Below are 25,672 nucleotides of genomic sequence, written 5' to 3'. Positions count from 1 at the left end.
CCGTGTTCTCTCTCCACCTTCCATATAACTAAAACTTTCATCATTTGAAATGCTATACCACCCATTCAAAAGTTTATAGACCTCTATCATATCACCCCTCTTTCTCCTGTTAACCACACTCTAATCCACATACTCGCAATCTGTCCTCATAATCTAAATCCCATAATCCGGATATAATCTTTGTAACTCTTCTTTGCACCCTTTCCACAGCTTCTTTATCCCCTTGGAACCCGGGAGACCAAATCTGTGCACAGTAATCCAAGTGTGGTCTTATCAAAGCCTTATAAAGAGGCAAAATGACTTCCTTATCCTTACATGTCAAGGTTCGCTTCAGCATACCAATTATCCTCTGAGTTGTATTTGCAACTTTTGCTATGTGACCTTTGAACTTTAAATTCTTATTCATAAATACACCAAGATCCCTTGCCTCTTCAGTTTCTTGTAGCATAACCCCGCTAATTTAATATGCCGCTGGAACTCTAATCACGCCAAAGTGCATAACTTTACACTTACTATCATTAAACTGACAGCCATTGAACATTAAACTGACTGGGCTAACGAATAGCCCAGATTTCCAGTCTATTCAAATAATTTTGTAATTTCTGAATATCAGTAGAATCCCTGATTTCCCTGCCTATCGCATCATCATCAGCAAACAATTGCAAATCTGATGATAGACCCTGCTTGATGTCATTAATGTATAGATTGAACAATAATGGCCCAAGGATTGAACCCTAAGGTACACCACTGGTTACCTTAAATCTGGCAGATTCACACCCACTGTATACCACTTTTTGATATCTGTCTGTCAACCCCTGATCCAAGTCAATAGATTATGTTCCAGTCCCATTATATTCTCCAGTTTACACAACAGACTATCGTGCGGTATCCTATCAAATGCCTTAGAAAAATCCACCATTATCATAGTATATCCTTTCCCTTTATCCAACTCAGACGCAACATTGTTATAAAATATGAGCAAATTGCTAAAACATGACTTTCCTTTAGTAAACCCGTGCTGTTCTCTGCATAGTATAGAATGCTTGTCTACCCATTTCTGTATGCGAGTTCTTACCAACCTCTCTAAAATCTCCACTACCACACCAGAGATACTAATAGGTCGGTAGTTAGACACATCAGTTTTTGCACCACCCTTGTGCAATGGAACTATCATACATTCCTTCCATTCCTGAGCTGAGACTCAAGTTATAGAAATGTGTGAAAGGCCTAGCCAATTCATCTGAACATTCCTTTATCAAACGGGCAGATATTCCATCTGTCCCTATTGACAAATTCTTATCAAGGTTATGCAAGAGCTCTTCAACCTCATTTTCATGAACCCGTAACTCTTCATCTAACGTCGCAGTAGCACCATGCATCATGCTACATACACCTGGTTGATATATCTTAGCAAAGTGACCACTCAATAACTGAACAATCTCCTTAGCTTCCGACACTCGTGTACCATCTGCATTCAACAAAGTTATTCTTCCACATTCATTCTTTCTTTTGCTTGCGACATAACGATAAAATTCTTTTGGGTTGCCTTTAGCTTGCATGGCCAATTTATTTTCATACTCCGTTTTAGCTTTTCTCACAATACTCGTTACTTTTCTGGCCTGAGCTTTATATATTTCATAACTCCTCTCACTCTTATTCTCACGATATTCTTTCCACATCAACTTGTTCTTGTGCATCTCTAGCTTAATAAGGCTGCACATCCATTTCACTCTCAACCTATTTAATCTTCGAACACTAGGGATACATTCAGATACCGCCTCATTTAAGCACTTTTTCAAAGATTCCCTATGCATTGCTAACATGTTTTCCATTCAGTAACTGCTACCATGGGACCAAAGATAGTATTCTTCTAAGTTGATCATAATTTCCAGCTTTGTAATTCAGCATGTAGCCTGATTTAATCGGAGCTTCAACACAAGTACATCCTTCCCAAGAAAGAACAGCATGATCACTGTCACCAATTGGTGGTAAAATAGCCATATTCTTGACAGAGATCCCTTTTGATGCTATGAGCAAATCCAACACTCTTTGACCTTGAGTTCCTTGAGGAAGTTATCTCGCAACAATTCAATAAATTCCTGTTCTTTCTGATCATGAGATTTCTCTTCTACCCAATCAATGTTTGGAAAATTAAAGTCATCCATAATGATCATTCGCTTGGTACCCATAATGCTAAATTGGCGATGCATTTCTTCGTCCCCTACAACTGAGCTGCCAGGTCTGTAGCAACACCCCACCATATATTTCATTCTGTTAACTTCCACTTCACACCAAATAGACTCAAACTCATCGCTACATGGAACATTGTTACCATCATTGTTTTCTTGTATTTCTACCCTAACTGGACTTAAGTCATCTGATATCATTAATAACACTCCTCCTCCTCTCCTATCTCTTCTGTCATTCCTAAAAATAGTATATCCGTTGCACTCGATCCCACATACCATATCTATTCTGATAGCCAGGGTTCACTAATGTCAACAATCTTAGGTCGCATCGTATTCAATCAAGCAACAAACTCCACCCCTTTGTTTCTAATGCTCCTAGTATTTGTGTATAGACATAATAAATTATGACCTAGCCTATTCTTATAATTAGATATGCAATGTATTTGGTTTTGTTCTAGAAGTTTCTCTTTTCCCTCCCTAAACATACTTAAAAGGTCCGAACCCAAAGCATATTTTTCCACTCCTTCGCCACATACATAACCATGTTCAAAGGCATTCATATCTTTATCACGTTTGCATACCATAGTTGAACTTTCACACACATTTTCCCAATTCCTCCCTAGACGATCTAGTTTCCCCGACTCTCTGCATCAAGTCTCATACCAAGAAGTAATATCTCCAGGCTTCTGATGCCAAATGAATTCACGTGCAGGCCGTCATTCTTATACAAATCTTTTCTGCCATCAAACACACATATAAAAACTCACATCCATATCTTCTACATAGCCTGCGCGTGAAATCATTTGCTATCATCGCCCTCCTTCTTAACTCAGTACTATCATATCTAGGTAGTAATCCTACAATTTTTACTCTTTCACATTTCTTTCTCGCTTCTTCAAACAGACCTTTCATATCTTCTCTCATACTGTGTTTGTTGCCACTTAAATTATTAGTACCTACCAGCACTACCATTGCTTTTACATTTCATTTTTGGTCTTCAATTACGTTTGTCATATTTTTAATTTTCTCTCCAGGGAAACGAGAAGTGGTGATTCCCTCGGCAAGTGCAAATTTTAAAATTGAGTCACCATACTATATTACCTCTTTTTTCTTATATATTAACTGACTTACCTTGTTGTTATCAATATTTTGATTACCAAGTTCAGTATTTTCCTGCCTGTTGTTGTTCTCATCCTTTTTCTTATCCTGTCGAAGTTTAAACAAACGTTTTCCCACCTTTTCCAATTCCCTGGTCGATGTCCTAATAATTTCTTTTAACCGAGCTATTTCTAATGTCAGCGTATCCTCAGATAAATTATTATCATCGCTGCAGCAGTGTTTTTGTTCAGGACAAACGCTCTCCTCATTTTCAAGAATAGTAAAAACTAATAATTTATCTGAAATTATCTTATAAAACACTTTAGTACAATAACTACACTAATAAAACTACAATAATATACTAAAAATACACAATTAAATCTAAGAAAACACTTAATAAATCAACAAAAATCACAAATCTTTCAGGAGCTCTCTGACAGTACGTCCTTTCACCCGCTAGCCTCGACACCAGAAAATGTGGCTAAAAATCCTGCAGTTAGCATGGAGGGATCTGTAAAGTTCACATCTATAACAAAAATGAATTCATTTTGTCTTCTTATATATCATAAAAGAACAAATTATTACAATCTGATGAAACAATGGGGGTTAAAGGGTTTTAAGGTTGTTCTTTCTGGTGGTTATATCAGTTGCTTTAATATCATTTTTGATCTAGGTGTTTATTAGAACTTTCCAGACCCTCCCTTGTATATATACTATGCGGATAATGTTTATTATAACATCTTTAGAATGTTGGATAGGAACAACATTTGCTCCTACTTAGTCATGTTTTCTATCTTTCAGTCGTTTTGAGGGCAAAAAATAACTCAACAACCAATGAAGAATTTTGATGACATTTTATATTGGGCAGTTTCAGGAAATATTGTCATGCAAAATAATTTTTGAGAAAATCGGATAATAATAAATTCCTATTATTTATACGAATTATTAACTGATTATTTATTTAAAAATACGAGCCATCCCTAGGAACCGTATGTTCGTGTTTAAATTATGCTTAGATTAAAATTCGCTGGCCTGATAATTGTTTCCAGCTGTTAGTTCCGATCAGAGATGAGGCACAAATCCAAATAGAACAAGAACAAATACATTAGCATTGAATAGATTCTAAAATCGTCAATTTGGCATGAGTAAGATATTAAAGTGGAGGATATTATGGATCCATGCATATTTTATAGCTAAAATAGCCAAAAACTTAACATCTAATATATTGCTTATGCCAAATTGAAGCCTTTCGTCTCCACATTTCAGTAATTGATTATGCACGTGCCAAGAGGTCACCTATGTGAAGTTAACTGTCTAACATAAGATTTATAAGGTATTAAACGGAGGACTATTACTCTCTTTAGGTTTCTTCCTGGTCTCAGATGAGAATCAACAGTTCGAACAGCTGTCAGGCTAATAAAACCTAATCTAAGCACTAACAAAAGGCGAACATACGGGCTCCTGTGCAAAACTCGTGTCTTTTAAGCCATACAAACTAAGACAACTCCGATGCAGAAAGTTCTATTCTCATAAGCTCCCTGTAAATTTCAAATTCTTTAAGCTTATTTGCATATTTATCTATAAAATTTGGATGAATGCTTAATATGATTGAATTTATTATATATTACGATAAATTACTTTTAGTGGTGTAAATATGATTTAGTCCTACTGAGATGCATATATTTAATATGCTGTATGTAACTTCAAGGAATGTATTTTTTGGTAAGAGTTCAAGTAGATTTTACTTATTGACTTAAAAAAAAAATAAAAGCATCTAAATTAAAGGCGCTACAAATAAGATAGGAACAGCACAAATGACGGAACTAAAATGATACAAGTTGTTTTTTTATTTAATTTGAATACAGTCACACAATAAAAAGTATTAAACAAAACACAAAGCATGGTTAGGATACAACCCACGACTAAAGTGAGCAAAATCTAAAGCGAACGAGCAGGAAATATCACTAAAGGCATCTGGCAGGTCAGCACATAGTGGACCATTCTTTGGAGTAAGCGGTAACAAACACAGCAAATCTCTGCATTGAAAAGCCAAGCTCTTCATGCTCTCAGAAACGAAAGAATTCCACCAGTTTCGTGGTTGTTGTAGGTTTTAGTTCATTCGCTTTTCTGATCGTTATTTACCTTCCAGGGTTCTCAAAAAAAAACGTCACCAGAGAAGGAAGGAAATGAATTTTTAGCTGCGATTTTTGATACAAGATAATCAACGTTCTTTATAATTTACTGTTGTATTTCCAAAATGATTCAAAATATTTCTGAAATCTCTGAAATATTTCTAGACCTTCATTACTATTTCAGCGAGGCAATTTTTGTTTTCATCTTGAAATACGTCTCTAATTTGAGATCTTCCTTACGTTTAACTTCTAAAAAGTTTGGAAATCTTATGTTAGGTTTAGCAATGCAGGTGTTAATACGCATCAGTTGCATGTTTTCACTGACTGGTCTGTCTGTTTCTGTCAAAAGAAACGCAAGCTTCCAAGAGAGAAAAAAAACGTGCCATCATCATAAGAAATTGGTTATTTTTCTATCGTTTAAAAGGATTTATACGTTTTTATAAATTTCTTCAGATCCTAGAAATATTCGAAACCCGATCTTTTCACTAAAGGAAGCGCCATTCTCTCTATTGCGATTTTCCAACTCCTGGAAGGAGAGAAACAGGCTACCTCGAAGAAGTAAACGTTTTGAATCATATGAGAGTTTAATGAAGTGGCAACGTAAACTAAGAACAGTAGAAAATGAATTTTGTTTTGTAAAAGGTCCGATTTTTCCCTCATTAGGAATACACAAGATCACTTTTCAGAACTCCAACTGAAAATGGGAAACCAAAAAATAAATTGGATGGACATGGATATTCAATTAGTGGGGTAAAAAATAATTTTCAAATAAGATAGTAAACGCTATCTCTATATACTAACTATATAAGGGCCACTTGAGGAAGTTCGGATTTTTTGAAGGATAATCTCTTACACACACACACACACACACACACACACACACACACACACACACACACACACACACACACAGATATAAAATGGCTAATGACTGTCGAAGCGAGAAAATCGCTAACATGATGTGAATGCACTGTTGCTAATTCTTATCCGGCAGAGTACAGCGAGGCATTACAAGAATATGAAATCAGTTTTTTCATTGGCTTATGTGAATTCTCTTGGATAGAGATGATCAAAAAGCTCGCGTAAAGCTCCTAAATACATCTTGACGGGTCATTCTAAAAAAATTCATTATATAGAATGATACAAGTGACCAGCAACATTTATATTTTTTATGTTGATATTTACATATTGATTCAGTTCGATAATACCCCCCCCCCAAAAAAAAATAGTCTTAGATTTAAAATGTAAATAGGAAATCCACGCTTGGGAACAGTTCAGATGTTGTGTCAACCTGTTAATTTCTGTGTTTCTTATCTATTTCTTAAATTATTATTATTATTATTAACCTTATACCAGAATGCATATGTAATACATATGTAAGATGGTAGAAGTTTACAAATTATCCACCTGTCACTCAGTACTATTTAATAATAAGTAAGCCTAATATCAATTTGCATTCTTTGTATCTCATATATATGATTGCTAATGTTAGTAAATATAGAAAGAAAATATAGGGTTGAGGTAACCTCATTGACATTTGAACGAAAAATGACTTCAAACTTCTTCGAAATGATTTGAAAACAGTGCTCCATGAGTGCAGTTTCTTGAATGTTCTACAAAAGGATTTGACTTCATTAACGCAAAAATTTGTCACACAACACCATTTAGGTGTTTTTTACGAAACCTCTATGCAGAACTCACATTCAATTTGTCCATTATTCCTTGAACATATTGTTCTTATACAATACATTGATATATTTTATTGCAACTAGGAATTTGGAGGCCTTTAAAATTTGTACATCAATCTCAGTTTTTTATTTCTATCGTGCCATTAGTATGAAAAACCCTCCCCCTAATAACAGAGAATACTTTAAATCTATCGCCATTCTTTATACCCGAGATACTTCTGAAAAGTAACAAAAATCCTAAAAAAATATCACCTGACAACTTGTTACAAACCATATCAAAAATTGCCATCTCTTATCCGCTCCACCAAAGAGCAGCACTTCCCCTACACCCACCTGGAGTATACCAGGTCCCTTGTAGTTGCAAACTGTCTTACTACGGCCAAACAGGCAAAACAGCTAATATCAGGATATCTGAACATAAAGACTATATCCGTTTCCACCATTAGAGCCACTCAGGACTTGCTGACCATGCATTGGACATCCGCTACAAAATACGCTGGAAGAAAGCTACCTCATTACACCGACGTAAGTATAATATATGAGAAATTATTCCTGGAATCAGCCTTAGCTCTAAAAACCCCCAAACCTCAACAAATTTGGATGCATGAGACTGTCCCAAATATGGGAAGCTTGCATTCTTAGAACATCAGCCCAACAGCCAAGACAACCCAATATAGCCCAATGAGGGGCACCTTTAGGACTCTAGGACCGACTTCAGTTGTTTTCTTCAGCCATATTTGTTTAGTGTTAATGCCTGCGTGTACATATCACTGTTTTGTGTTCCCTGAAGATGGTAATGTAATTTTACTGAAATATAGGAAGATTTAATTAAAGTTTAATTAATATTATAGTATACGTTGTCTTTCCTTAAAATCTGATAGTTATGAAATTTTTCATTCGTTTTGAACTGATAGTAATAAACACTAAATGAGTGAACGAAATTTAGTGAACTTTAATATTTATGACTCAATTAAAATGCGACGAGCAGTCATTTCAGTTCGTGATTTCGATCGTGCTATCCGTAGGGACAAAAATAGGCAAAACAAAATTAGATGCTTACAATACATAAGTCAAAAAAAAAAAGGTTCGTAACGAATCTAAGATCCACAATCCTTTAAATATAAATCTCATAATTTGTCAGTTTATTTATATCTTAAGAGAAGCGATGAACATCTAGCAGAGTTAAGTTTTTAATTTTTCAAATCACAAACACAATAAAGAGCTCTGTCTCTCACACAATGTGAATATTGCTGCGGATTTACAGTGCTGAAACGAAGCATTTACATTTATATGTAAAATGTATATTTACATGTATTTAGTAAAACACATAAAACGGTTTTATTTACAGCACAAACTCGGGTCTACTTTCCGAATATTTAAAAACAATACAGTAAGACTTTTTCTCTGAAACTACACGCTGTGCAAGAGTATAGTTGTTCCGTCTGTCATTTTTACACCTCATTACGCATTATTCGACAGTGCACAAATATGGTAATTTCTTGAGATTTCGGCTCGCTATACTGATAACCGAAACCATACTACATGACACTCGGTGGGAAAGAAATGAATCAGGAATGAGGAGAACAACGAGATACCGCTGCCAAACGGAGTGTGTCGAAAGACGTTTGCTGTATGAAAATGAATCGCACTTTCCCGTTTTGAAGTAACGGAAATGGATAGCGGAACAATATCTATATATCTGCAGCCGAAAGAGTAGATATTAGTAGCGCTGATGGTTCTGTTCTCTTTATCTTTCTATCTATCTCGTTGTTGTCTCTCTCTCTCTCTCTCTTCTCCTTCCGTCTATGCCAAGTGCTGCTGATCCCCCCCCCACTATCCAAGGATGCTGTAGGCTACAAACACAAAGCATCATTTGTCTTTCTCCGCTTTCCCGCCTAATGAAATTGTAAAATAAGCGCACTGCTGATGCCTATTTCCAAGCTGTTTCAGATCGCCTCGAGCGCAGACCGCATCCTCGCCGAATGATTGCCGAGGCTGCCCGGACACGAACTGACAAAAGAGAGATAAAGCCCAGTGGCCTGGAAGGAATGCGGGCAAGGGTTTTCCATAATTCATTTTGCCCAGTAACGCATATGCCGGGGAGACGCAGCCACATCATCGCCTCAGGCGATGACCGACGGACGACTCCAGAGTTTTGACAGTCCAGCTTGCCTTTGCCAAGTGTAGACGCCCTCGCTCGTGCGCGCCCTCAAGAGAGAATTACAACCGCTGAACACATGAAGTGTTGATCTATTATCGTTCCGTTTTAATTCGAGAAATCGACCACCATCCCCCTACTGCCATCCTTTTGTATTCTACCCATGTTTCCATACGCTTTTCTTCTATTCATGGAGAGAGAGACAGAGAGAGAGAGAGAGAGAGAGAGAGAGGAGAAAAGTGGCAATGCGCAAGACGTTGTTACACTTGGTCGCGTCTTGGAGAAATACTCGACGTCCAACTAATAATTTGCGTCTGAATTCTCTTCCATATCATAATACAGAAATGTCAGCTTGCAATTGACTGGATAAAATAGAAAGCAGAAAAATAAATAGCTTAAATAAAAATAAAAATTAAACCGAAAATCTAGAAAGGAAGAAAGGAAAGAAACTAATGAAATATTCTAAAATATAGAAAATATTTAGGAATTTTTCCTTGAACGAAAACAGTGACAGAAAAAAAAAAAGAGAATAAATGATGAAAACAATGTTATCCAGAGATTCAATATCATAAATAGTTCATCATAAAGAGAGAAAAATAAATGAATTAAAAAGGGAAAGAGAGAAAAATAACTTAAAATATAAAAGAAACTGCGTTGTGAACAAAATAAAAATAAGGAGAGAGAGAAGACGCAATCAAGGATGAGAAAGAGAGATTGAAGAAGAGAGATAAAAGTTGTAAAAATAAAAGAAGAGATTAAAACAAAAAAGGAAGAAGAAAAAAATAAGAAAACAGAGAAGAAAATGGATTAATAGAGGGAAAGATCTTTTAATGAGAGATACAGAAGAAATTGAAAGAAATATAGAGAAAAAGGGAAGACTAAAAGAATATTAATGTTAATATCCTTAGAATTTAGACCCATCTGTCTCTCCATACGTTTGTCCAGCAAAAGGCAGAAGAGAAAACTGCAGTGGGTGGAGTGCAGATGCGAGGGAATGGTATACATAAGCCTTGGAAGCCTTCTGGAGCCTTCTGTCTGACCAAGTGTTCCATACGTTCATCTGTTGAAAGAGAGAGAGAGAGAGAGAGAGAGAGAGAGATCGGGAATAGAGAGCGCGCATTAGTTACCCTTCTCCAGCCAAATGCTCTTAGCCTGCCCACAATGGCGTCGGATCTGTTTCAGGTCTTTTATTCACGACGGCAGAAAAGCTCGCGCGAGATCTCCGTCACCCATAACGTTGATTAAGCAGTGAGACTAATCTTGTGCGCACACACTCATAAAATATGTAACAAAAGCCAGCAATAATTTGATTAAAGGTTGCCATTATAAATGGCCGCTGGTATTATCATTGACTAGTGAATAGATAACGTCAATACCCCTCGCCCAGCGGCAACGGCTCTCCTCCCATTTTTCACCAAACTCCCTGGTCAACGCGCCGGAACTAGAACTTCTCTAAGGAGATAAATGATGTCTGGGCCCAGATATGAATTTCAAATTGTTTTCCAATTCTCGTGATTCAGAAATTGCGTCCATTTGAGAACATCTTTTTTGGAACGGCTTCCTTTTATCGTCGGGCAGAAGAGCGGGAGGGGGGGTCTTTCATATGGCTGATGATATATAGCTGAGTCACAAGACATGGAAGGTCTTTATTTTCTCTCTTCCCTCCGTCCCTTCCTGCACATCATCCATAAACCCTCTTGAATAAGTCTTGGGTGATCATTGCCTAGAAGGTTGCGGTGATTTGCATATTAATAGGTTGGCATCCTTCCTTGCCAAGTCGCAGATGTACAACAGAACTCATCTAATAGACCCTCTCTCTCGGTCATTACTAATACATGAGATGCGCTAAGCATCTTTACCAGATTTTTGTGTTAGCACAACGTGCTGTTCGACCCCCCCTCCCCTCCTCAGCAGCACACGAAGAATGACATGCTTCCCCTTTTTTTCACCTTTTTTATTTATTTTTTATCCCAAAGGGATGTCCAAGATCTTTGACGACAATGCTGATAAAGTGTTCTTTTTCATCTCTTGTCATCAACCGCTTGCTCTTCTCTCTCGCATATCTTGTTACTTGGCAACAAAAGACCACATGCACGAGGCAAAACATCGAGACACTTGGTGACATAATCCATAGTAAAGAATATACAAAAAAAAAAAAGAGAACTCCCGTTTGCTGCTTATAACGTTAGACAGAACGTCAACTTAACGACTGTTTCCTTGCTTTATTGTTGACAATCGCCTCCCAACGATGCGGCTAAAACCGAATTACAAAGAAGCAAAAACAACTCGCAATAGGATGGTCAGGCGGATGTTTATCTGTAAAGTAGAACGTATACATTAAACAGTAACTCAAGTATTAACTTACGTTAACATTCTCTAATCCTAACTAATGTCAGCTTTTATTTTTTATATCTGGAATTTCGAAGAAAGGTTCAAATCTGTAGATAAAAATCTTTGTTTAACGGATTTTTATTCCTAACCTAGTAACAAAATTAATAACTACTGAGAAGAGACATCTCAAAGGATGATTATTATATTAAATAATATTATATTAAACATATACACTGCTTTATGTAAATAATTCTAAATTCGTTACAAATTTTATAATGAACTATCATACTACTAATTTAACAATTAGCAGCGCAAGCATCGCTTCTTACTGCATAGAGTTACGTCAAATAAGTTTATTAACATTTAGCTGTACTAAAATTAGCATGTGGCATCGAGAACCTTGAGTCCCGAGTAAAACAATGGCATTAGCCGATAGTTAGTTGAGTGAAATAGTGAACGCAGCGGGCGCAACTTTTCTAAGCTTTTAAATAAGTATTCTAAAAGAAAGAGAAATTTTGTTGTTAGATATAACTTTAGTTTTAGAAATTAGTTTTGTTGAATGCTTAGATGAACGATAGGCAATAAATATGGTAAGCAATACTTCATTGAATTATTTCCTCAACTGGTTATACTAAAGTAAGATTTAATGTGATAAAACCAACAGAAAAAGAAGTATCCTTATTATGAATCTCGTGCTAATATTAGGCGAAAGGTAACTCTTTTTCATTCGCAATTGCTCTATAAAAGTTATTAGTATAATTGACTTGATATAAATTCCAAATATCTGGATTTATTTATTTTTTCTAGTATCCTGTGTGTGTGGTAAAGTAGCAATGCTACTTGACTAAAGAATTACTATAGAACAAAGTGTTTTCCCGTTGTTGCTTTCCTTGTCCAGTAGCATTGTATGTCTGTAGATATGTGTGCTCATTCAAGGGGACCTGTTTGCCCCTTTTGAGGGACGAAACCCCCCCCCCGGTTTTCGGGATTCAAACCCATGTCTTTCTAACCAAAGGGCTCCATCAAAACCACCTGAGCTATGGAAGCTCTTCTACTCTCTCCTAGGAAAACTTGATGCAATGGACTTTATTCGACAGCTGTCTCGAAATATAGCTTATTTTTCTACTTTTGTTTAAAGAAAGATATCAATATAGCTTGTTGTATAACTTAATAAATTATATTTTTTAAATTATAAGCTATGGTATCTTAAGAATTAAAATTAATTACTAACGTACTTCTTAATTTTTTTGGAGATTTATTCTTCTTGCTGGGCTTCATTGAAGGTATTTTGTATCTGACTTATTTGAACCAAAGTGTGTTCACAGGGCATCTACAGATGCCGTATGGTCACTCCGATGCTCGATGATGTTCCACACTAGGCCTCGCCATATAGTCCTGTTGTTTGCCCTTCTGGCAGCCTCAACTCTCTGAAGATCAGTCACTCCACACATGCCATCCATCCATCTCATTGATGGTCTACCCTGCCTCTTTTTCCAGGAACTTTACCTTCTATTACTGTTCTGAGAAGTCCTCCTTCCATCCTTTCTATGTGTCCAAAATATTTTAATTTTCTTCTGTCAATATCCTTAAGGAGCCTTAAAGTTCTACTAATCTTTTCTAACACTCATTCATTTGTAGGCCTTTCAGTTATTTGAACCAACGAAGCTAAATGGAGATCGTAGCAGAAAGAGAAGAAATACTTCAGTGGTAACGAAAGATCATCTTATATAGCTTAATAGAGATTTAATAGAATCTAAGCGTAATTTATAAAAATTAAGGTTAATCTCTAATATCTGAGTGAAGAAATAAGATATCACAGCTCAGGAGTAAAAAGGCTGCGTTAAATCATAAAGTGCTAATAACAGACACAGCTATTCATTATGAGAAAAATTAATATATAATTACTGACTATATTTTAAATCTCCATTTTGAAATAGATTTAATTGATAAGTGAAAATTTTCGGCAACATTTGAAGTCGTTTAAGAGTTAGTCTTAAGCTGTCATCGTAAACAGTTTCCTTGCAAATAATCAAACAGCCGTTGTACATATTTAAATATTACGTTGGTCCTCTGCTATAGATCTTTAAAGTGATTTTCCCGTGTTTTGACTTTATGAGGGAAATGTTTGTTAAAAGTAAGGCACATATTATCCGACAGTTGTGAATAAATCCTCAAAGAAGACTGCGATCAAACGTAAGAAAGATACTAATGCACTTGTTTTTCTAATTCGGCTATTTTTTAACAATAAATCTTTTAAAAATAAAAAAAAACAGTAATGGTAATAAAAAAACAAAATATAATATTCATTTTTGCTTTGCTATTTTTTTTAAGTTGACAACTTTGTCCTCTTATACCCTCTCTTATGCGATTATAATTAGATGACAAAGCGTGTTCGTCATCTACAGCTGGGAAGCAATGTCAAAACAAAATATTTAGCTCACGGCTCCTTCATTTAAAATCGTATGTTCAGAAAACTAAATGATGTAATTTTTAGCTGAAGGACAATATTGATGCGCTGTAAATTTATTGCCTCATGTGACAAATTCACGTGAAAAACCAACAAACGGAATAGCGTTCTATATATGGAAGAACCTATATGTTGAGACGCGTGGGAAGGCGTATGTGTTCGTCGCACATGTTGAGAGATTTTTTTTTTTCAGAATTTGTTCCCAGAAATCGGCTTCACAGTTGACGATTATTATTATATTTTCGAAAAAAATTCTAATCCTTCAGTATTATCTCTAAACATAAAGATCATTTCACATCACCAATACTTTGTTGACCCCAAACATGTTTCATCGTTTTGTTAGGTTTTTTTAATTCTTATTGTTATCATAGATTCGGAGTGGTACGAGTGATGATCTGCATTATACGAAGCTCAACGTGATGCTGTAGAATTCAAATTTCTGTCATAAAAACATGTCGCCTCTATTTTCAGAAAGAGGGTAAGATCGGTCAGGTACAGCTACTGTTCTGATAGCAAAGAGTAATCTATGCGATAGGGCATGGTCAGTTATTTAGAACGATGAACTTTGAGATGGTGTTTAGTATAATTTTTACATCAATTTCTTTCATAATTTTACATACATAAATCAAACAAAAACGAAAACAAAAGTAAAGATAAAATATATAAACAACTTAAAAATAATTTCTTTAGGATATTATCGATCCAATAATCACACAGGTTAATATTTCTGTCAATTGGATAAGGAATTAAATTCCTGTGAAAAGATTTTGAACGATTCGTCTTTTTCTTTGCATTACAGTTAACTCAACCCAGTTTTCTCTTTCTCTCATAGAATCGCAGTTTTTAATTCAAATGATTCGTGGCCCACACGATCTTTCTTGTATTAAAATAGAACATATTTCACTCCCACTGGCAGATCATTTTAAGGTTTTTCATGGAAGAATATCTTGTTTATGAGTGTAATTCATTTACGATGTTATCTGAGCCATATTTTTGCCAATAATTTGATTTCTTTCGTCTTTCACATTCTTAACTCTATCACAGCATTCAGACAAGGTTATAAAAAAGACAAATCAGACAGTATGCGATTTAGTTTCACTCACAGAAACGTAAACAAAAAAATAGAAATGAATTGTAGTTTTTTTTCATAAAACTTTTCTTATGGTCTTTGGATTACTGTACAAATGAATACAACCAATGCATTCCAATATGTTTCAATACAATCATGCACAAAGAGGTTGAATTTTTGACAATTTTACGAAAGAACTGGCAACGATTGGACTCTCGGGTACGCTATGATTTTAGACCAATTATTGTTTATTAATTTTTTTTAATAAAAATTTTCTTCGGGTAGTTTTTTTTTTCAAGTCAATTATCCGTACTAGCTACAGAATAGGAAGAATGCATCGCCTCATTAGGAGAGGAAACCCAGAATAATACTTCTAAAACAGCAGTAGGATAAGAATGGAGCGTGTCTATTCCATGCGTGTAATCTCATTACAATCATAATTTAAAACTGAAAGCATTTAAACAGAGATAGTATGTAATATTACTCTCACAATATAAAAAACAATTTTAGAATAATGAGTGTAATGAAAAGCTGGTAATTTTTAGAATACTTCTGCTACTGTTCGGTGAGATTCTGATTTATTACTGGTCTTTTGCAAATATATTTAAACGTCATAGAATTAAGAGTCACACGTGCGATTTGTTGAGTTCAGTTCGAGTACGAATTTACTGGCATATGCAGTACGTGTTAGTCATAATTGAAATTAATACATTCAACTAAAAATAACTGAACGGTAAGGTGAGATGCCGTCTTTAAATAGCATTTAGGGATCTATACAACTAATGCCTGTAGTGCCATATTTGGATAATTAATGGGAGCAATCAGGTGTGATGGTTTCAAATACACATGGATGCACAAAACTTTCAGCGAAGGTTGATGAATAATAAATAGTTTCGGATGAACGAATGTTAATGTGAGGAATAATAACGATGATTCTTAAGAGAAAAAACACACTTCTCTCATTTTTGAATTTAAGCAAGAATATAAGAAAACTAAAAACAAATGCTAAATATTTAACGAAATCACTTTAATATTTATAAAGCATTTTAATCTTTAAACTAAATGTTCTGTTAGACAAAATATTTTAATCTTTCTTTCTTCTATTTGCAAAAAGAAAGATCTATCTGAGACCGATCATTTTGATCTCAATATTCCATTTTTTTTCTATTCGTTTAAAAAGAAAATAAACCAATAAACGAAAAATTATATGGCAAACAACTTATGCAACAGTTATTTTCGATAGCCAAGTGCACCAATTATTTATTCAATACGATAAATGTTGCTAAATGAGAATATTCGAGGATGCATTGGAAGATGTTTCTTTGTTTGGTGGGGGGGGGGTGCAGCTGTCATTGCCAAATGAAAAATTTATAGCGTGGGAGGGAGAGACTGAAGGTCTTAGAGAAGTGAGGATGAAAGCAAGGATAAGAAATGCATTTTTTTTTATGTTCTGACTATAGACCGGCAGCAAAGTAAAACTCACACAATATGAAAACAATGATCACGCAGCGGAGATCTGTTTGTGCAGGTTTAGCAGAAATTTGTCATCTGTTTGGTACTGCGTGTCGAGAACGTGGCAGGAATTGAGAAGCAGGATTACACTTGCTGTCTTGTTTCGTTCGCGTTCACGAAGACAGAACGTTTTTGCCAACATTGGCAAGCTAAATTAGTTTTTTTTTTTTTGTCTTTTCTAGCAAAGCGAAAGCCGCTTTCTTAAATGAAAAGATACAAGAAAAGAAGGCGGGGTTGGGATTGGGGTAAACGTTCTTGTTTCATTTGTGAATGAACAGCAGCAGAGCGACGGGGAATTTATATTGACGTGATGAACCTTGCGCTTTTGATGTTTGTTTGTTTGTTTTTCTAGATAATTTACAGATTCTCATCAACATCAGTAAGACTGGACATGTTGATGCAGTCGAATGCTCTTCACATGTCACCAGTCCTGACACTAATATCCAGATCGCTGCTCGTCAAACTACCTGCGATCAACTACAGAAATAACACGATGTCAGTGTGATTAATGGCAGCTTATATATATCGCTTTAAAATCAACACTAAACATGCTACAGCTAATATGAAAAACTGAACGAAATGATGTCACTAATGGTAGTACTGCTATTAAGCAACAGAAACTAACTCTATTAAACGCCGAAAGCCAAAATTATTATTATATATTGATATACAACATTATTACTAAACACGTAACAATAACAACATCATTAAACACTGAAATATGTAAGACCGGCAAGATTTTTATCCACGGAAAGTAGTTTTTCATCCGGCAAATTCGACAAACATTCCGAGAACTGAAGCTAACAGACAGATGACGTCATTGCCTTAGTTGTTTCGACTGTGATCCTAAGCAAACCAAATTAGCACTAAATAATAATACTACTATTAAATACAGATTATAACTCCATTATTATTAAACACTGAACACGATGGGATGAACTACTACTGCATATTGCGATAATAACACTCGTATTATACAAAACACAAGTGCGGCTTCAATGTTGAACAGAAGACCACTGTCATCGAATGTGATAATTAATAATACACATAGGATACATTAGCTTTTATTAAACACAAAATACACCAACTTACTATTAAATAAATAGCAATGACAGTATTAATAACACAGAACATTACGCGCTGTGTTATTATTATTTTTTTCTACCAGTTACATCGAAAACCAGTAATGTGGGATAACCAAGACATTAAAACAGATCAAAGTAACACATTGAAAATATAAAGAAAATAAACAACATAATGAGGTGCACGTTTAGAAACACGGAACCTGACAACACGAATGAAATATCCGAAAAGTCTAGTGACTGAAAGGGATTCCAATCACAGACACAATCACAATAATGCTAGGGAAGATTCGCATCCCCATTATATATTCTATACTCAACGATATACACTACACCACACACAGCCACATGAAGCTATCATGTTCCTCCCTTGGGTTCCCGCAATATCCTTTGTTCCGGCACACGACAGGGGCTGAATGATGAGGGTGCGACTAATTTCTTTGAAAGCTTCATCGGATGCGAGGTTCGCACTGAAAGTCTGGTCAACAATAGAGTTTTGATAGGTCCATAACCTTCGCCAAGCAAACATGTCAGCCTCTACATGATTATTAATGGAAGAGGAAGAAACAGAAACACTGAGACGAAGGGAAGATGTGGCATGAATACGACTCGTTGGGGGGGGGGAGAGGAAGGAAGGATGAGATATTACTTTGCTTGCGGTTTGCATGGCGGGCGTTATTTTTCTGATTAAGTGAATGTAGAAGCAGAAGCTAGGCACCGTTGAATATAAAATTAATAAATGATTCTCTCTCTCTCTCTCTCTCTCTCTCTCTCTCTCTCTATATATATATATATATATATATATATATATATATTATATACATATATATATATATATATATAATATTTGTTATATTGCATAATAGGTAGTTGAGGACAGCGCCACCTGCCAGGAGATGGGAGAATCGGTTGTTGCTGTTGTAACTCAAGAATCGGTACCAAGTGGGACGCTAATAGGGCCCATCCCCATCTCAGCAAGTTCGATGGATCCCTTGGCTCTGCTGACATGGCGATGTGTGGATCATCTTCCTGTTTCTCGTCAAATTTTGAAGGTTAGTAAGGTTTTTTAATCGTTAACCAAAAGAAATATTATACGAAATGACTTTTTTTTCATGTATTTAATTTATAGCTCAGTTTTATATCTGGTAATTAGTTTCAGTTAAAATAAAAGACGTAACAATAAACATAAGATTTAAACATAGCAGGGAATGCTTCGTATTATTTTAATAACAAGAACCGTATTTAGTAAGAGGATCCCTTGGAGAAATACAGATTCTATTCGGAATAATTTCAGATGTTCGCTACTTTAATGAGGTTTTTTAAAACATTGTAGAGTACAAATAGACCTGCTCGAAAAGAAGCCAGCGGACACAGTTGCATTGACTTGGGAGCTTCGTATTCCTCCAATTTATACCGGCTTGTGCGAACACGTGACTCGTTACATGGCACGATGCATCTTACTCACGGTGGGCTGTCCGTTAACTTCTTTCCAAACAACACACACACATACACTATCCATGTGGTACAACAGTTCAGAATGTTGCATCAGTATACCCTGCGAAGATCAGACAGTGATTAATAAAAATAAATATTATGCATTTATATCTCTAAAATCCTTCACATATCATAATGAGAGAGACATTCTGTCATTCTACAAGTCCCCTTGGTAATGAATGAGTTGTTTAAATTTATTTGAACTGAATTTTTTGAAGTTCTGAAATATACAGTCTTGAGAAAGTAGTTTCATAGCGTATTCTCGAGAACGACACGATGTTTGTCTTTGAGCTGAAGAGTTCTAGGTTCCAGTTTCTATCAAGAGTGCTGAGGAAACCTAATAAACGATCTTTAAGCTGAAGGCGAATTAGCCAGTCTCATGTGCGAGTGAAAGGAGATTTCCTCTTGAAAACTCAGGTTTTTACTGCAGCGAAAAGTAAAACATTCCGAAAAATAAGCACCATTAACAACCGTAATAAGCTACCTCATAGCCTTAGTTGCTTCGGAAGTAATTCAGACCAAACCAAACGACTTAGATAGAAATGCTCTTTCTACAAGAAAGTCTACATAAATTTTGTCACTCTCTCGAAATCTTGCAATCTTAAATAAGAATTTATCATACTTGTTTGAGAAACAGTGATGGACAGAACAACCATATTGTGGAAATAATATCATTACGTGTGAAAAAGTATTCATTTTCTCTCTCTCTCTCTCTCTCTCTCTCTCTCTCTCTCTGTGTGTGATAGAACTAATTTTCCCATACAATTTTTGTATTTTATTTTCTTGATAAGATAAATAAAGCACAATGGATTGAACTGAAAAGAAACGATAGTATTATTATGGCGTTCTTTCCATCCTGTAACACAAACATACTCCCACAACCACGCACCCCCTACGAATAAAGTCTCCTGCGATCATCCACGTTATTCGTATTATTTTGTGGTACTCACGTTGTCCCTTAACGCATCCAGGTCCCTTTATAGTCCTAAACTGTGTTGATGGTGCACTCGTGTGTTTATACACAGAGCATTACAGGTCTCTAAATGCAGCTAGAGATGTTAAGATGAAAATGAATGTCCTGGACTTTAATCACAGCCAATGGAGTTTGAGACTTTAATCCCTCCTATTTTGTATTATGTATTACAACCAAGTGTAGAAAAGGGAAACTCTTGGATTTTACGATGACAAGATTACGAACAGCAAAAACTTACTTTATCCTTGAATACCACTACATAAAATTCTCTTTATTTGGATATTATAATATGCTCTGCAATTTTCCCGTCTTGTTCTGTCCTGTTTCATGAGCTTTCTACCTTTTAATGTAATTTTGTTTCCTTTTGTAATTAAAGTATTCCCAGATTCATTAACAAAGAATTTTCCATCTATATCACAGCTATTTTTTCTAATTATTTCAGGTGAATCCCAGAGAAAATCCTAGAGGATTGTCCAGAGGGATCAATTGGATGTTGCATATCCAGTCTGCTCGTAGCGGTGAAGAACAAAATCTGGAACTTGTGGCAAAGTCTGGCCAACTTTACTACAGGGCAGTGAGAGAAATAACAACTAACGAAGAACTCTTATCTTGGTTTGGCAAAGAGTTGACAGAAATATTAAGGCTACCAATGGTACCCTCCACCAGTTTAGAAGGCGGTAAGTTTCTTTAGGACAGCAATTCCATTTCTGTAGTTTATTATGTGTTTTATGTGAATTGCATCTATGGACAACTTAAAACAGTAGTATATTAGTACTAAGGATGGGCTAATGGTAAGATTATTCGGAAATGTTGCTTGCTAATAGAGGCACTAAATAGATTTTCAAGCTACCCCAGACCTCCAGTAAGAAGGCTGGTAATCTCACACCAGACGAAGATGGCGCGACAATTTTGCCACTTATGATAATAATACCAAAGAAACTAAATAAATATGTTTTTGGATTTTGGAGATAAAAGCTGAGAAATTAACAAAATTATTTTGAATGCTTTTGCATATTTATTTTTATTAGCATACGATTAGAATATTATAATTTTTATTTGCATGTTTTGATTGTTTTTGTTTTATTCTTCTTGCTTGTTATATTTCTCATCAGTGCAGTCAATATCTTGAATTTACACGGAAATAAATTTTAAAATATTAAAACTAATTGTGGAATTAAACTTCCATTTCTGGAAGTTTAACCATGTCATTGTGTTTGATGCACACTGATCGAATTGTAACTGGTTAATAACATGACGAAAGCAAATATTCTATTAAATTCGAATAATACATTCTGGTAATAAATTTAAGAAAAAAACATGGGAAATTCGAATCAGGCAGTCCAGACATTTCCAAAACAGGTAGATGACAAAACATGAAGTAAGTCTGCTGACACATAATGGATTTACATATAATAAAAATATTAGGGCATTCTATAGTTTTATTGTTTTCTTTTATAAATCCTCTGTCCTATCAGTCTACAAGTAAATACAAATGGATTCATTTTTAGTCATGAGTTTTGGAAAAAACTGGTTTCCATCCTAATATTTCGTGTTTCTGAGCTTTAATTTTTATACACATATTGCTTTTCCCATGAAATGAAAATATGAGTCAACCAGTCTTGCTTGCTTATCTTTCCAGGAAGATCGCTATTTATCTGGCATAGTAAATAAATATACATCAAATAAATGCTTTAACTCATTTTATTTACCAAAGGGAAGAGTGGAAACTCTTTAGCCATAATTAGCTTTTACAAATCGATATGCAAGTAGACTACACCTTAGTCATCGCCGATAGTTGAATTCATGGCTACTGACAATTTGAAGATTTCAGGTGAAATATCGTATACCTAAACCCTGAATGGTATATTATTTTCTGGAAGATTATTAGTCATAATGTCAATTTTCTCATTTCGAAATTAAATTCAAGGGATGGAAACTCTACTTGCTTCCTATGACGTTTTGGTAAACTGTTGAAGGTCTTTCAATTGTTATATTTGCCTTTTCGCAGAATTCGAAAAGGCAAGTTAGATTTAAACGGATTACTCTGATCAGCTAACTCCTCTTAAGTTCAAAAACACTTATAAGCATTCCTCGCGTCATAAACGAGATTCAAACTTAGGTATTTTCAACAAAACGGCTCGATCGTCCTTCGGAATGTGTTACGGAGGTTAAGTAATGCAAAATATTTCGTTTTATTAGAAGCTAATCCAATTAAAGATACGAACGAAAGTTAAATTAATGTTTCGTAAACTTTTCTGAGACTGCGGACCATACATAAAACATTTATTTTTCTCAGAATTCCTATGACATTGTTCATTCAAATTGCTGGAGAGTAAATTATGATAATGTGCAATTACTTTTACTAAAAAATCGTTTAATCAAGAAAACATTGATAGTATTCCAAATAATAAAATAACATAACTGATCTAGAAATGTCAATTTAATAAAACAAAAATCAGTAATTAATTAAATGCACAAATCTTAATGAGAAATATGAGTTTGCATCCAATGATATAAATGATTATAAATTATCATGTTTGGTATAATGTTTGTTAGATGGCTTTATTTTTAAGGTGTCAAATTGAAACTAATTCGGTGAGGATCCTGAATGCGCTTTCATTTACAAGCCGCATTCGTTACGAATTTTTATTCAAACCTTATCAAATGCTAAATATAGTTTTCCGTGTTCCCTGATATATCTTAATACATCTTTTGGGAATTGGAAAGTGACGCTTAAATCAGTCTAAAGTAGTTTATGTTCCTCAGCACTTTCAGCTACAGAATCGCTACATTGATGCTGTTGATGGTGTATACTCTTAAGTAACGTTACTAGTACCGTAGTTCCGTTAACTTCTGTCAATGTAAAACGTTTCGCACCCTGGGAAAAGTGTTTATTTTTTTTTAGCCTTTGTGGACGAGATTCACATAAACAAATAAGATGCATTTGTGATTGAGAAATGAATCAGTCAGAAAAAAAACTTGGCCTGTTCCTTCTGAGCTGAATCCAAACAGGAGTAGTTTAAGCAGTCATACAAAAATATATTTCTTGATTAGAATTTTTAATATTTGTTCATGTTTTCTGACATATGTTTCTTGTCCTCTTTGACTTCTCCTTTCACCCTCTCCTTTATTGATCTCAATATTATGCGTTTCTATGTTATAATTCCCGTTCTCTCTATTCTGCAGGATCAAAGAGATATTTCTGCGTTCTGTGCAGCGAACTGTTTCGACATCCTTATCCAGTGATCTCCCACCTGATGTACCGCTGCGAGAAGCGAGGAACAGTCTCCAGTCTTCTGACCCCACCTGTTCTCTCCGAACGACATGGTGTAAAGAACGGCAAAAACGGAAGTCGGGTCAAAGGATTCGATATCGCCTCTCTAACCGACATGGGCGACGGCAGCTCCGATACAGATCCACCACCGAAGAAGAGGTCAGGCCCTTCGATCTCTACAACGGAAAGATCCCAAGCTAAGGAGAACTCGTCATCGTCGGTTCGGCTGAATTCTCGCGAGACGGAAGAGCCAAGCGGAACTCGAGAAACCGAAAAGAGGAGGTCGGAAGCGGATGAGACGGATAAGCACAGCAAGAGGCATAAGAACGACGAAAGTCCGGTGAACTCCTCATCCTCCGCGCAAAACAAAAAACAAGTTCCCTTCAGCCCTCTTACCCCGCTTACCTCCAGCGTTTCTAGCAGCGCGTTCCGTCTCACCACGTCTGTCCAGAGTCAAAACAGAAACGGTCTATCGTCCCAAACTACGGACAGCAACATCAGCATCGACAGAAATGGAGCCAGCGCTTTCAAGAAAGTGGACAAGCTCTCTTCTTCTTCTTCCGTAGCTGCTTCTCTTCCGCACTTTAACCCAGTGTCGACTCTATTTCCGGCAACGCTTTCTCCCGGAGATGTGCTCTTTCCAAACGTCACAAATGGTTTTGGTTCCTTTTCCTATCCAATACCTCCAGTAACAACAAGTCCTCCAGGGGGAGCCACTCTTTCGCCATCCTTAATATCGACGATCCCTCATCCAGTTTTATCTGTTCACGGAGATTTATCAAGTGCTTTCGCAACATCCAAAACGAGCAACGGAACTTATCATATCAGCCCTGTGAAGCTGGGAGAGGAACTTAAGCACAGTCCACCCGGGGAAAGGTTTGAGAGTAGGAGCCTCATGCCAGCTTCTCTGAGCGACACCACAAGACTCAACCTCCATTACAGCAAGCCGTTTCCTTCTCCCATTGAGAATTTCCCCAGCAAACCTTTCCCTTCTCCTCTGCTGTCTTTTCTGCCTCCATCTTTGGCCGCCATCTCGTTCCCAACGCAAAACTGGTGCGCCAAATGCAACGCGACTTTCCGAATGACTAGTGACTTGGTGTACCACATGAGGTCCCATCACAAGAAGGAAACCGACCCAGTAAAACAGAAGAGAGAAGAAAAGCTAAAGTGCCACATCTGCCACGAGAGTTTCCGGGAACGTCATCATCTCACAAGGCACATGACTTCTCACCAGTGACTAAGCACCCTCTTCCAAGTTTAGTTAGAGATCATAAGAAACTGTAAATATTACTAGATGTTTGTGTATTGTCAATCACAGCCGTATTGTTTAGTCATAGAGAAATTTATTGAACGTTAAAGTCGAAGTGGAAAAAATGATACTCAGGGGAATTTTAATAGAGAACGACAGAATTGAAAGCAATCAGAGAAATAGAGAAAGAGAGATTAATAAAACCTACATATGAAATATAAATGTACATGTTGAAAGAGAATAGCGCACAAATTAATGTTATTTTCTTATTTATTTCAATACACAGACAGGAAAACGTAATCTAAATAATAATAAAGGACGGAAATTTCATGATAATTTTTATTTATCATAACATTTTTACTCTTCTGTCAAGAGCATTCTAAATATGAATTTGAAATTAAACTCGCAGAAGAAATAGCAAGTGACTCAAAATGAAAACGTTTTTCGAACTCTACAGAGAGGTTATAGTTTAAACGTATTTTAACCAAGGTCTCCAGAGCAGATAAATCAACAATTGAAATAGCTGCTAAACAATAAAATTGTTTATCAGCTATTTCAGTTGTTTCAAAAAATGTTTTCAATTTTGACTCAGTAAAAACATCAGTGCATGTATCGCCATCTACCGGTAAAATATATAACAATTTCTAAAAGAGAGGTTATAAAATTTATCGGTTAGTGAAAGTATAACGACTCAGCAGTTGGGAAGATGAGAGAAACGGGTTGATGTTTGTCATGAATAAGTAATGAATGAAGGAATATCATAATTTTTAAATTTTACAGAATATACCATGATGCATTTAATGCAATCAGAAATTATTTGATTTATTTACAACCTACTCATTTCTTTCGCTTTCTTTCTGTCTGTGAAAAGCGGTATAAAAATGTCTCTCTTTTTCTCTATTTCTCGGTGAATGACAGAAAATAACGATGCTTACTTTGCATAATATTAACAAGAC

The 25,672-nt window shown here is 35.7% G+C and overlaps 1 protein-coding gene across 1 annotated transcript in view; it reads left to right on the top strand.

Moving 5' to 3' along the window:
• The window catches only part of LOC150110496 (zinc finger protein 488-like), a 150,022-nt gene extending 125,318 nt beyond the window's left edge, over positions 1 to 24,704 (top strand). Inside the window, exons 5-7 of the mRNA XM_090399975.1 lie at positions 18,593 to 18,778; positions 20,636 to 20,870; positions 23,380 to 24,704. Of these exons, the coding sequence (XP_090256101.1) occupies positions 18,593 to 18,778; positions 20,636 to 20,870; positions 23,380 to 24,704 (1,746 nt within the window). The remainder of the gene's footprint in view (positions 1 to 18,592; positions 18,779 to 20,635; positions 20,871 to 23,379) is intronic.
• Positions 24,705 to 25,672: the final 968 nt, after the last annotated feature.

This window comes from Typopeltis vanoorti, chromosome 1 (assembly GCF_054136105.1).
Source record: "Typopeltis vanoorti isolate ZY-2024b chromosome 1, IOZ_Tvanoo_1.0, whole genome shotgun sequence".
Taxonomy (NCBI): domain Eukaryota; kingdom Metazoa; phylum Arthropoda; class Arachnida; order Uropygi; family Thelyphonidae; genus Typopeltis; species Typopeltis vanoorti.
This window is presented reverse-complemented; position numbering and strand designations above follow the sequence as displayed.